The sequence below is a fragment of the Martes martes genome, assembly GCF_963455335.1.
Source record: "Martes martes genome assembly, chromosome: 6".
NCBI classification, from domain to species: Eukaryota; Metazoa; Chordata; class Mammalia; order Carnivora; family Mustelidae; genus Martes; species Martes martes.
Genome location: NC_137893.1, coordinates 89,019,843 through 89,033,931, shown reverse-complemented (window position 1 = coordinate 89,033,931; position 14,089 = coordinate 89,019,843). Strand labels below are relative to the sequence as shown.

The 14,089-nt window shown below is 51.5% G+C and overlaps 1 protein-coding gene across 1 annotated transcript in view; it reads right to left on the bottom strand.

Annotated features, from left to right (window-relative positions):
• Window positions 1-14,089, bottom strand: part of PPP2R5D (protein phosphatase 2 regulatory subunit B'delta) — a 20,663-nt gene extending 6,574 nt beyond the window's left edge. The window contains exons 1-2 of the mRNA XM_080806700.1: window positions 13,937-14,089; window positions 9,239-9,316 (exon numbers count right to left, since the gene is read on the bottom strand). Coding sequence (XP_080662826.1) covers window positions 9,239-9,316; window positions 13,937-13,963 — 105 coding nt within the window. The 5' untranslated portion in view covers window positions 13,964-14,089. The remainder of the gene's footprint in view (window positions 1-9,238; window positions 9,317-13,936) is intronic.

The window sequence follows — 14,089 nt, the reverse complement described above, 5'->3', positions numbered from 1 at the left end:
TGGGTTAAAGCCTCTGCCTTCGGCTCGGGTCATGATCCCAGGGTCCTGGGATCGAGCCCCGCATCGGGCTCTCTGCTCAGCAGAGAGCCTGCTTCCTCCTCTCTCTCTCTCTCTGCCTGCCTCTCTGCCTACTTGCGATCTCTGTCTGTCAAATAAATAAATAAAATCTTTAAAAAAAAAAAAAAAAGAAAAAGAAAAAGAAAAATCTTACATACAAAAGAAGGCTTTTGTGTATTTTCTTTACAGCGCTTTTTATAAAAGCAAATAAATAAATGGATGGATGGATGGAAGGAAAATCATGGAGTTAAAATTATGTTTATAAAAACTATGTACTAAATGTAATCATACATGGTTCAGCTGTGGAAAACATTTACATAGTCATAGTAATTTGCCCAAAATTGGTGATAAGTATTTTGGGAGCTAGGGAAATGTCTGTGTTGGAGATATAAGATGCTGAGGCCTTAATTTTCCATAGTAGAAAGTCAAGAGATAATATCTAACACTCAAAAATTAAAGAGGGGCACTTGGGTGGCTCGGTGGGTTAAGCCTCTGCCTTCAGCTCAGGTCATGATCTCAGGGTCCTGGGATCAAGCCCTGTATCAGGCTCCTTGCTCAGCAGGGAGACTGCTTCCCCCTCTCTCTCTGCCTGCTGCTCTGCTGACTTGTGATCTCTCTCTCTGTCAAATAAATAAGTAAAATCTTAAAAAAAAAAAAAAGAAAGAAAGAAAGAAAAGAAAAATTAAAGAACAAAAAGCTGTAAAAGAATCTTATTTGGAAGCACAGAAGTCAATTTCCAAGGAAAGGGGAGTTGAAAGGGGTCTCCAGAGAGCAACAGGAGAGCGGGGGGGGCTAGGCAGGCACTGCTCTGTTCATTACAAGGCCGAGGGTACTACCTGACTTTCCTGACAATGTACACGTTGTCATGTTGATAAAAATTTTAAGATAAAAAGAAGCTGAAAACTATGTAATGACAGAAAATTGCTTCCTATGCTAAGGTAAATAAGGATAATGCAAAACTGTACAAGCCGAATGAGTTCACCCACATTGTACCACATGCACAAAACGAACACCCAGTGCAGAAAGAAAAAACAAGCGCAAGTCCACCACGGTGTTCATGACTATCTCCTGTTGTAGCACAATGATACAGGACTTTTTCGTCTTTTCTAAATGTTCTGCCAGCTGACCCTTTTATATAATTGGAGAAAAACTGCTGATTTTTTAAAGCTGTCTCTCTACTTCCTCCCAGACGCAGGTGTGGGAGCCCCACAAAGCCCATCTTCAGACGGCTCCACACAGGTGTGTGGCTGTCCGCCCCCAGGTCCTGCCAGGTAACCACCTGCGGGGAGAGGGCAGAGGCGAAGCCACAGGACAACTTGCCCCCAGAGACTGCAGCAGGACTAGAGGACTGAGGCCATGCCCAGCTGGGTGCCCACAGGAGAAGCTGACCTTCTATCCTCATACCTGCCATCCCCACCGGCCCTCCAGTCTCCTCCCCAAACTCTGACTTCCTACCACAGGAATGGGAGAATGCGAAATCCTCTGGGGTAGGGGGAAGGGGAGGAGGACAGAAATGCTATGCTTTGCAGGCTCTGAATTTTTTTATAGAAACAATTATGTCAAGCTCGTGACCTATCTGGGGATCAGAGGAGAAGAGAGACGCACTGGATCCAGCCTGGGGCAGGCCTGTGGGTCCAGGGTAGCTCATTACCTTTTTGGCCATCTGGCCTTCTCCTCCACCTGAAACGACCGCTCCAGACACTAACCTGACGAGGGGAGTGCAAGGAAGTGGGGCAAGAGCAGCTGCCATACTTGTCTTCTGCTGAGACCAGCGTGCGGCCAGCGTGATTTGGGGCAGATTGTGCAAGGCACCCTGGCATCTGGGGTCTCTCTTCTGGTATATGGCAGATGGTTCATACCTCGGTGAGGGATAGGGGAGAGAGGCAGAAGGGTGGGAGACCAGAGCCTGGTGTGCGTCAGACCCGTCCCTGCTTCTGGCCTTAATTTCCCTGTTGTAGGAACAACCAAACCATTATCTGTGGAGCTTAGTGGTCGAGAATACAGACTCATGCTAAGACTGCCTGGGTTTGACTCCTGCTCTGTCATTTATTAGCCCAGTAACCTCCAGAAAGTCATACAGTCTGCCTGCCTCAGTCTCCTTGTCTGTAAAGTGGGGATGACAATAGTACCTACCTCATAAGGTTGTAATAAGGATTTAAGGGAACATTATACAACTCACAGTTTTTATAAGAAGTGTCTTCTACTATTATCACAATTAATTATTTCCCATCCCTGGATTTTAGGAACGCAACCTGGAAATTCCTCAAACTAGCACACCTCAAAAGTTCCTATGGGTCCACTGTCTTCCCTGGTCTAAAATGGGGGAAATCAAGCGCACCTGGGTGGTTCAGTCAGTTAAGCATCTGACTCTTGATTTCAGCTCATGATCTCAGGGTTGTGAGACTGAGCCCTGTGTTGGGCTCCATGCTGGGCTTGGAACCTGCTTAAGATTCTCTCTCTCCCTCTCCCTCTGCCCCTCCCTGCCTTTTCTCTCCCTCTCTAAAAAAAATAAATACCATGGGGGCACCCAAGAAAGCATTTCATCTTTCAAGACACATTTAAGTCCCACCCTCTTCCAAAAAACCTTCTCAACTTCAACCTTGCAGTGTTCAGTCCCCGCCCTTGACCTCTTAACACTACTTGTCTGTTTCACTGGTTCTGGGATCATCCCCGGTGATGTCTCTTGCTTGGTCTGTTCACATGTCCAACTAGGTAAGTTCCCTGAAAGCCAGGACCCTGGTTTGCACTCCTCTGGGTCCCCTCAGCACTGGCACCTAACAGTCATTCCATGAAGGTCTGGACGGTTGACTGACAGGGGGCCAAGCCCAGGCCTTTCCTGTCCCAAGTTGGGACCTATCAGAACATAACACTGCACGGTGTCAGGAGCAGAGGAGGAGGGAAGAACATTAGTGATACCAGGGCCAAGGGCTCAGAAGAACAAAATTCTAAGGAAGAACATATCTCTCTCTGTCCTCCCAGATTAAGACAGACCTCCTGCTCCTCCATAAGCCTCACACAGAGGAGAGGTCCAGGGAAAGGAGGCTCTGGACCCAGAAAGGGAGAAGCAAAGCCTCAATTTTCTCTGTTAACAGAGAAATGAACTAATCTCCAAGTAAGGTTAAGAGAACAGAGGGCTCCATGGCTAAAAATCAAAGTTTAAAAAAAACAGGTTGATGCCCAAGGTCTCTTCCCTACTAGGATTGCATCACTGAAGGTGGGGGAGGCCGGAGAGCGGCTGAGCTCAGCCTGCCCCTCCATAGCCCATCCCACCGGGCCACCCTAGTTTTATAAGGACCCTTGGCTCCCAGGCCCCAGACACAAGAAGCATCTGACAGACAGCTGGTCCAGCCAGCAGCGCCGGGCTGCCAAGCGCCAGTGAGGCATTCCCTAGTCTCTTCACTCTTCCCTGGGAAACATGCTTGTCAGAAGGGATGTATGGGGCTGTGCCAGCGACCCACTTCATGTTCAACTCTTTCTCCTAAAAGCTTCAGCCTTTTTTTAAAAACATGTTTTCTAAAGACTTTATTTTTTAGTAATCTCTATACCCAACCATGGAGCTTGAACTTACAACCCCAAGATTAAGAGCAGCAGGCTCTGCTGACGGAGCCAGCCAGGCGCCTAATAAAAGCTTCAGTTTGTTTTTTTTAAGATTTTATTTATTTGAGAGAGAGAGAGAGAGAGAGAGAGCGCGCACACTAGAGGGGGAGAAGCAGAGGGACAGGGACAAGCAGACTCTGTGCTGAGCTCAGAGCCTGAGGTGGGGCTCGATCCCATGACCCTGAGATCACGCCCTGAGCCAAATCAGGAGTCAGACACCTAACTGGCTGAGACACCCAGGTGCCCCAAAGCTTCAGCTTTTGACTCCTCTACTGACCCGGGCTGGAGGTGGGAAGCAGGTGAGTCCCCTGGAGAACCTTCTGCAACCCTCCCAGCATGGGGGGACACTGACCAGAGGCAAGCCAGCCAACCCGCTCCCCACCCCTTACTGGTTCTGCCTGGTCCCACTTCTGAGACTCTGTCATGGCCAGCTCCTCTGCCTGAGCTCCCTCTCCTCCCACCTCCAAGAAGCATTCCCAGATTCAGGCCTCCAGCAGTCAAGTGGGACTTCAAATTTAGGCACCAAGCTCACTTTTAATAAGAGACTGCAACTAAACTTGCCCACTCTGAACCAGTCCTAGTCCAAACTGATCCTAACACAGCTACCATTAATAACCAAACCCAAATATTTAAACCTGAAGCAGGAGACAGAAATACAAATTAAGCACTACAGAAAGTATTATGGCATGGGGCGTCTGGGTGGCTCAGTCATTGTTAAGCGTCTGCCTTCTGCTCAGGTCATGATCCCAGGGTTCTGGGATTAAGCCCCAGTTCGGGCTCCCTGCTCCACAGGAAGTCTGCTTCTCCCTCTCTCTGTCAAATAAGTAAATAAAATCTTCAAAAAAAAAAAGAAAGAAAGAAAGAAAAACACAAAGATTAACATCATTGCTTTTGCTTAATGAATTAACTAGTCAAATAAAGATCATTTTCGTGTAAAAGCCCCAAGACCGCAGGGGCATTCTCTCCTCTCCAGAGCTCTATCTAGCTGCGCTTCATTATTTTCTCCCTTCATTTATTGACTAAAGTCATGCTAAGCCTTAGAGATTAAAAGGTGGCCCCTGTCCTCAGAGAGCTCACAGTCCAGTGGGCGAGACCAACACGCCGGCAGCTCTCAGGGGAATGAAAAAGCAGAAAGGGCCACCACGGATCTGGGAACACAGGCTCTGGCTGAACAATTAGCGAAGGCACTCCTGCAGGAGTGACTTCTGACTTGGCTCTCAAAGGACACACATGAGTTCAGCAGGCAAAGAAACAGCACAGGAAGATAAAGTTGTCCACACCAGCGGAATCTCATCAGTAAGGGCCCAGAGTCATAAAGGGGCTTGTATTGGAGGATGGGAAGTCCAGTGGGGCTGAGAAACCAGGAGGGGAGCTGGAAGAATGGGGTGGGGCCAGCTCACAGGAGTCCAGAGTGTGAGTCTGAACTGTAACCTGCAAGCAGTGAGATGCCAACAGAGCTTTTTTTTTTTTTTTTAAAGATTTTATTTATTTATTTGACAGAGAGTGCATGTGCACAAGCAGGGGGAGCGGCAGCAGAGGGAGAGGGAGAAGCAGGCTCCCTGCTAAGCAGGGAGCCTGATTCAGGACTCAACTCCAGGGTCCTGGGACCATGACCTGAGCCTAAGGCAGACATTTAACCGATGGAACCACGCAGGCGCCCCAACAGAGCCTTTTAAATTCAGGACTGATAAGACAAAAAAATGTTTTTAGGGTAACAACTCTAGCTACTGGGAGGACAGGCTGAAGTGGGTGAGATTGGGATAGTGTCTTCCTCCCTCTGTCCCCGCTCCCAGAACTCAGGACGGGGCAGAGGATATAAAAGGGTCCAGGGCAGTGAGCTGTTCTCTCCATAGACAGACCAGGAAGGACTGCTGCCTGCAGCATTGGGTCAAAAGGGAGCCTGACCCCATCTCTCAAGCTCCTTTCCGCTCTAAGACTCTTCAGTAACCTCAGAGCCAGCGTGTCATGTCAGTAAGAACCCGGGAGAATTGGGCCTGGGCCACACCACACTAGGTGCATTCTGGCTCAACTGTTTACTGGCTGAGTAGAAACTATTTAACCTCACTAAGCCTCAGTTCCATCTGTGAAATGGGATGATGACGATAATGGAACGACCTCAGGGGAGTGTTGTCTAGATTAAATGAGATTAAAAGATTAAATGCAAGCAAAGGTCTGAGGACAGAGCCTGGGAAATTGAACAGTGTGTGTCCTCAAATTCAAGTCAACCCAACACCTGTGAACACGACCTTATTTGGAAACAGGGTCTTCACAGACATAATCAAGTTGGGGTGGGCCTTAAATCCCATACGGCTAGTGTCCTCATAAGAAGAGGGCAATGCAGGGGCGCCTGGGTGGCTCAATCGGTTGAGCCTCCAACTCTTGATTTCGGCTCAGGTCATGCTCTCAGGGTCCTGGGATCAAGCCTGGCGTTGGACTTCCCGTTCAGAGGCGAGTCTGCTCATCTCCCTCTCCCTCTGCCACTCCCCCTGACTGCATGTTCTCGCCCTCACAAATGAATAAATAAATCTTAAAAAAAAAAAAAAAGAAGAAGAAGAAGAAGGAAAGGTGAACAGAGAGACATAGAAAAACAGGGAAGAACCCTATGTGAAGACTGAGGAGGAGACTGGAATGATCTATCCATAAGCCAAGGAACACCAAGGATTGTTGAAAACCACCAGAAGCTAGGGAAAGAGGCATGGGACAGACTCTTCCCTGGAACCTCAGAGGGACACGGCCTGCTGACATGTCAATTTCAGATTTCTGGCCTCCAGAACCATGAGAGGATCAATCTCTGTCATTTTTTTTTAAGATTTTATTTATTTATTTAACAGACAGAGATCACAAGTAGGCAGAGAGGCAGGCAGAGAGAGAGTTGGGGAAGCAGGCTCCCCGCCGAGCGGAGAGCCCGATGCAGGGCTCGATCCCAGAACCCTGGGATCGTAACCTGAGCCAAAGGCAGAGGCTTAACCCACTGAACCACCCAGGCACCCCAGTCTCTGTTATTTTAAGCCACCTCGTCTATGGGCATGTGTCATGGCTGCCCTGGGACCCTGACACATAAGTAACTGCTCAATAAAATAAATGGTGGCTGCTATCATTATTAGGATCAATTGAAAAGGCTCCAGCAAATGCATGACCCAGGGTAAAAGAGCCCCAAACTCTGCACTAGAAAAAGCAAGGGAAGGACTGTGCCAAACGGCTTTGGAGGACCTGAGCCTGGTAGCCTGGCCCCCAACTTTTCCACCATCCCTCTGCCCGGGGCTCCACGGGGTTGTCCTGGAAAATCATGCAGTTCCCGCCGCTGCCTCCTAAAGGGGAGCCCTGGGCAACGTTTCACAGAACAGAGCCCAAGGCGAACTCAGCACTCTCCTCTTTCAAAAAGGCCTCGCTCGTATCGACCCACTGCCTTTAACCCATGTTTCCAGAAAGGCAGTGGAGAGAAATCCCCACAGTTGGTCTCAGCATCTTTCTTAGCCTGTTTGAGCTTTCATTTTCCTACCTATGAAAGGAGACGGTTAGACTCTAAGGTCACCTCCAGCACTTTTCTGAAGTTGACTGGTTTGCTTATTGGTCACTAATGCATTCAAATACTGGTACTTCTGCTGTGCCAGGCCCTTCGGCATGGGAGGGGAGCCTCACAGAGCTCACTGCTGACACAAGGGTTCAAACTGATGAACAACGAATTTACATCAAATTGTTTAACTACAGCTGTGGTTCATCGCTGCCCCGACCAAGTCCTGGCGGGGAGGGATAGGGAGGATAGGACAAGACATCCAGTCTACCTAGTAACCAAACAAGTGGGAGTTAGTTAGACAAGAGATGAGAACGGCCCTCTAACTATTCCTTTCTGTCCCTTTAAATCCTGTCTCTAAGTCCCCCTTGCTGCTTTGAATGTCGGTTGCCAGTTCCCAGCCACCTTCCCTGTGGGTCCCACAGATGTCACCATTCCTAAAGGGGAGACTGAGCCCAGAGGAGTGTTGCCCAGGAGCGCTGACTGATTATTTATTAAGAACCAAGTGCATGAGGACACCTGGCTGGGTCAGTCAGTAGAAGCATGTGATGCCTGATCTCGAGGTCGTGAGTTCAAGCCCCACATTAGGTGTAGAGATTACTTCTTCTTTTTCTTTTTTCTTTTTTTTAAAGATTTTATTTATTTATTTGACAGAGAGAGAGAGAGAGAGCAGGCGGGCGTGCACATGCAGAGGGAGTGGCAGGCAGAGGAAGAAGCAGGCACCCTGCTGAGCAAGGAGCCCGATGTCGGACTCAATCCCAGGACCCTGAGATCATGACATGAGCCAAAGGCAGATGCTTTACTGACTGAGCCACCCAGGCATCTCTAGAGGTTACTTTAAAAAAAAGTTAATAAATATAAATAAAAACACCCCCAACCTCCAAAAAAAGAACCAATGCATGAGCATAGAGGTACGTGGAAAAAGCAATGCACCAGCTCCAGCACGCCCAGCTCCTCCCCTCAGAGTCCACAGTCTGGTGGAGAGAAACACATGTTGAACAAACAGTTACAACACCAAGTGATAAGGCCTTTCCTAGAGACACGCTCAGATTACTGCATAAGTGCAGAGGAAGGACGAGTTCATATTTTGTGGTCCCCACCTCCCTTGTTTGTAAAATGGGGAAAACCTACCCTGCTTCTTCTGATGACTTAAGTGAGGCCTAAAACGACGGTCAGAGGCGTAAAAAGTGCTTGGATCTCTTTAGAGGTGACAGGGACCAGAAGTACCCAGAAAAAGCTAAAACCAGGGTTAACCCAAACACTTGTTAATCGATGTCTTCTTCCCAAAAAACCCACAAGGTGTGCCCATAACTGGAGAGCTATTTCCTGTTGTCCTCCATCCCTCTGAACAGTTCAGAACAGGACAGAAGAAGCAGAGAAAGCAAGGATCACCAATTTCTGAGTAACACAGGTGCTTGCTCAACGTGTCCCCGGGCCTGGCCACCATCTTGAGCATCTCACTGAGCACACTCCTGAACTTTCCTGGACATACTCTGGACTTAAGTCTCTCCACCCTGCAGTGCTCTTTCGGCCTGCCATTTATAGCTTTACGGCCCTAGATTGCCAAGCTGTGCTGACCTCTGCTCATGACAATCCTTTAGCAGCTCCTCTACAATCAGAACCAAGGGCAGTGGGCCCAGCCCTGTCTGCAGTGTGGGGACACCAGCCTCTCCCCACCCCCCTGCCCTACCCTGAGCCTTGCTGAAGCCACTCGTCCCCCACTGAGCACCCATGTACTTTTTCCCCTTCTCCCCAGCCCCTGATACCCTTAGCTTGCTGCCTAAGGAGAAAGGAATTCTCATCACTCACAGTTGGTAGACAGAGAAATGACTTGCACGGGAGCTGATGGGGAGTCTGAAGTCCTGCAGACTCTCTCTGCTCTACACCAGCCACAGGGGAAGGCTCCCCGAGGGCAGCTACCTGGCTGGGCTGTCCAAGCCCCTCCCAGGCTTCGGAAATCCTGTCCCTTCTGCCGGGATAACTCCCGGCCCCCTGGGATCCCTCACACGCTGGGCATCAAGCACATGGAGCTGGTGCCCACCCCATAACTAGGGCTCTGTCTGTGATCATTACCTCGTCCGTGCTCTCGCCTCCACCATCCTTGCTTGAGCTGCTGGGCTTGGCCGTGCCTTTGGCAAGCTTGGGGGGCTCCTGAAGGGGGAAGATGGAGGTAGTCAGCGGGTGCAAGGGGGAGAGAGTGGCCTCATCTGGACCCCTTAAGTCTGTGCTGTAATTATCCTCTGCCCAACCGAATCAATCAATCAGAATCACGGAGCATGTACCCTGTACCCAGCCCAGGGAAGGAGGGCTGGGGGTACACAGAGGGAGAGTCAGTCCCTCCACACAGTCTGGAATCTGGTCAGGAAGACACTGTGAAGACAGGATAATTAAGCAAAATAGTGTTCTGTCACCTTGCATGGCTGGTGTAGGAGTTGGGGCCTGGGAGGGCCTCCATCTAGGAAGAACCAGGGTGAGGGGCTTGAAGGAGAAGCACCATAGAACAAGATACTCAGCCCAGCTTCTGGCTATATCGGGAAGGAGCCGCCTAGGCTCTCAAGCTGGAGGGGAGGGAATCACCACTCCCCCCGACCCAAGGCCATCTGCAAAGACCTGGAAGCCTTTTTTTGGGAAATTACAAATCACACCCAGACTAGAGGGTGCCACTGGCCTAATCAGGTATAGGAACCATCCCAAGAACTCCCCGGTGGACAAGCACAGAGACGGGGACCGGGGTAAAACCCTGACCTGCCACAAAGACGAGCGCTAGTCTGAAGTCTCCCTCGGGAACTGGGCCGCTGGCTCAGAGCTCTGGCCTGCCCGGCGTCTCTTCCTATGCTTCAGGCCAAAAAAAGCAACTGCACAGGGACAGGACGGGGAAAATGTGAAAAAGACTTGGGGATTTAGGTCTGATTGCAAGCTCAACACAAACCATCCAAGTGCCAGGGCTGTACCCTCTGACCTTCCATCCAATTAACAGATGGAGTGTGGAGTGCTTGGCATGGGGGAGGGGGAGAGCGGGAAAGTGCCCCTGTCCTTGGCACTTCACGGGACTGTTTGGCAAGATCTGGTTCACTCGTGAGCATCAGACTTTGGGAGGGACAACGACAAATCCTAGGTTTTTTTCTGGCGAAATACAACCCATACTGGGAGTGGGTTCAAAAGCCTGTCCTGAGAGCAACAGCTGCAAGGCTGGGATGGCTAACAATGGGAGGAGTCCCGGGTGGTGGGTGAGCAAAGAGGGGGTTTTACGAATAAATGAAGAGCTGCATGCGAACTAAAGCTGCGACTTGTTCTATGTGGGCCCAGGGGCCCAAGAGCCATGGGATGAAGTGGCAGGAAGACAGGCTGAGGTTCCGAACGAGAAAGAATTTTCTCCTAGAGTAGCAGAACAGAAACTGAATGCCTCGTGGGGATGCAAGCTACCGGGTCCCGAGAGCCCTCCAGCAAAGGAGCATTCCTGACTCCTCTAAACCATGGGCAGAAGGGATGGGAGCCCTAAATGAAGACTCGGTCGGAGGACCTTGGAAGTCACTTCCAGCTCCCAGATTCTGCCACTCGAAGGCACCTGAGCCCCTTCGGTGACAAATGTTAAGTCATAGGGACTATGGGGGCACAGGGATTTCTGTGAGAACAGAGCTGTGTGTGGGCTGGAGGAGTGGGCAGGGAGGAAGAGAGTCCTTCCCAGGTGTGGAGCAGCTCTACGTGTCACAGGGCGCTCCTCCTTGGGGCTAAGCACCCTCTCCACTGCCCACCGACCAGGCTGGGCACACTGACCCCTTGCCAAGGGGCCAGGGAATATGGCTCAGAGCATGGGGTGTGGCGCAACAGGACAAGGAGGTGCAGGAACCAGTCACTGAGGTGCCCACATGTTCCCCAAACATGGGCCGCGTGGACAAAGCTGACCCATCTTTGCATGTGTTTCATCTCTCTGCTCCACCGCAAGCTCCTTCTCCTTTTAGCACCCCTCCACCAGCCGACTGCTCAAACCTATAAGGGAGTGCTCCTAAGAGAGATCCCAGCTGCCTGCCTGCGTGGGCGAGTGTGGGGGCATGGGGAAGCCACGCCCACCACCCTTGCTCCCTGGCTCCTGCAGAACAGGGGGAGTGTGCACACAGCGGAGCACCCCAGCGCACCCCAGAGCACCCTAGAGCAGTCCAGCGTCAAGTGCCGCCCGCACGGTGGTTCGGACCCCACACTCTGTTTCGGGCCCAACTCTTACTAGCTCCATAATCGTAGGCAGGTGAACCAGGCTCTCTGAGCCTCAGTCCTCAGCTTTTAAGTGACAGCAATCAAATTATCTAATCCCCTGTAGCAGTGTCCATGCAGCACCTGAATATCCCAATGTTAGCCAATGGTATGACTATTATCAAAAGCAAGAAGGTAGAAAGGAGCAGGGGCACACGGCCTAGGAACCTAAGAGGTATGTTCCCAGATCAGAAGCTGAGGGAAGAGGAGGGAAGTAAATCGCCTCGAGGGATTGACTCGGTACCCACCTACTGAGTGCCTACTGTGTGCAAGGAAAATGGCCAGCCAAAATGGAGTTTAGTTATTATCTCAAGGGGAAGAAAAGATTTGTTCACAATTAATTCCAGTCCACAGGAACACAGAAAGACCACAAGGGACCTATCAAGCGTTCTGCAAACCCAGGGGAGGAGGGAGAGCTCCCTCCTAACTGAGGGCTCAGGAAAGGCTTCAGGGAGGAGGCCGTGAAGGATGACAAAGACTGGGCCCAGCAGAGATGAAGAACGAGGAAAGGGGATGGACCCAAACTAAAGATCCCCCGCCCACCCCTCCTCTCTGTTTCCACCCCATGCAGGCAAACCTCAGTCACACTGTCCCTCCACCCCCTCCGGACTTGTTAACCACTGAAGGAGGCCAAATGCAACTGGAAATCAAGAGCAGAAAGTTAAACCTTAAAGGGAATCAAAGATGCCTGGCTCTGTGCACCCCAATTCCATCAATACTCTTTCCCAGCCAAGTACTATGGTCAAATATCTATGGTCCTAGCAAGTCTAAGAATCTTCTCAATCATCTAGTAGAAGGCTTTTTGTAGATGGGACAGTACCAGCTTCCTCTGAATTCCACACCTCTCTACACTCCTTGACGGAGCCCCTCAGCCTCGGGTGCGGCTGTGTGTCATTCACAGCTCCACTGCCCAAACCACCTTAGCAGGCCCACTCCCCAAGGACACAGGGCCTGGGTGCAGCACACCAACTTGCCAAGCCCAGGACCCCAGAAGCTTCAGTGCCTAGTACACCATCACCAGCCCTCCACTCAGAACCTCTGTCCCTGTGAGGTTATGGAGACAACCCAGAACCACACTTGCCTGCAAATCTCTGAAAGTCCCAAGATAAAGAGTTGAACTGATAAGGTCAGGGACGGCAACCCAACAACCCAGCCCACTGGAGGGCAAATGAAAGCAAGACACCTCTGGGGTCATAAAGTGGCTGAGCAGAGCACCAGACCAGAGCCAGCCCCCACTACGAGGGGCCAACCCCAGGAGAGAAGCTGGGGGAGGCTGGAACTGGTATCCTAGCATCCTCTGTGTGAGTCTGTACCTCAAAGGAACCACACCTCTGAGTCAGACCTCAGCAACAGCAGGAAATAGAAGGTAGAGAAAGGCAGGGATGAAGAACAGGGGAAGGCAGTATGGAGGTAGAAGAGGAAGGTAAAGAAGGCAACATCAAGAAACAGTCTGTATCAAGACACCATGAGAAAGTCAAGGGTGTCCAGGGGCGGCTGTCTGGCCTTTGGGGTAAGAAGGAAAACTAATCCGATAGTAAGGTCAGATTCCCGATTTGAGGGTACTGTAGCCCAGGAAGGCAGGAATCCACCACTGGTGCAAAATTGGAAAAATGCAAAGGTTATCCTAAGATTAGGAATAAAAGGAGGAGCTTGCTCAGAGTAGGAAGGGTAACTGATTTAGGATGAACCTGCAAGTCGGTTGATGCCTGATAGGGAGGCTTTGGTACAAAGGAGGCCTTTAAATCAAGAGACCTCGTATTGCAGCTGGGCCTCCAAGCAGGCTGTGTGACCTTGGCCAAGTCCCTTCCCCTATCGGGGCCTCAGTCTCCTCATCTGTATCACTAAGGATTGCACTGAATGCACTCAGAGGTCCCTTCCAGCATTGGCGTTCTGAGGTTCCATCAACAGAAGGAAGGGCTCAGTCCTGGCTTACAAGTTTATGTGTGAAGGAAGAACTAGAGGGAGGGGCCTAGGCCAGATTTGGTGGAGGAGAGAGAAAGCAGAGCAGTTCTAGGTCAAGGAGCTTCGCGGGGAGGGAGAAGGGGCTGTAGGGGACGGTGGAGAAGGCCGGCCCAGGCCCAGGCCCAGGCATGTAAGGAGAGAAGGGGCTGCGCGCAATGGGGGGCGGGGGGAGGTGGGCTGGAGGGAGGTGCAGTCTCAGATAAGGGGCTGTCCCAAACGGGTAAACGGGTAGGAAGTGGGGGGCTGGTGGAGAAAAAGCAGGGGAGTGACCTGGGAGTGGGGCAGATCTGGAGGGAGGTGGTTACCCAGGGCCGGGGGTAGGGGAAGGGAGGAATGGATGGAGGTGTACGCGGGGGACTCCATCCCAGGCAAGGTGAGGGAGGCTTCCCAGCTGCGGCACAGGCTGGGGGTGCGGCCAGCAGCGCGGGTGGAGGGCTGGCCCCGGGAGTCCTGCGGGGGCCGGACGGGAGGGTCAGTCTGGGGCTGTCCCGGGCCTGGCTCGGCCTCTCCCAGAGCTCCGCGCAGGCCCCGAGGCGGAGGCACGAGGAAAAGGGCCACACTCACCTTCTCCTTCTTCAGTTTATAGGGCATCTCGGCCCGTCCGGACCCAGCCCGGCTCCTGCGGCCCCGCTCCGGCTCCGGCTTTGCTCGGCCGCACTCGGCCCGCTCGGCGTCTCTTCGCCACCGCCTGCGCGCTGCGCCCGGGTCGAGCGGTGA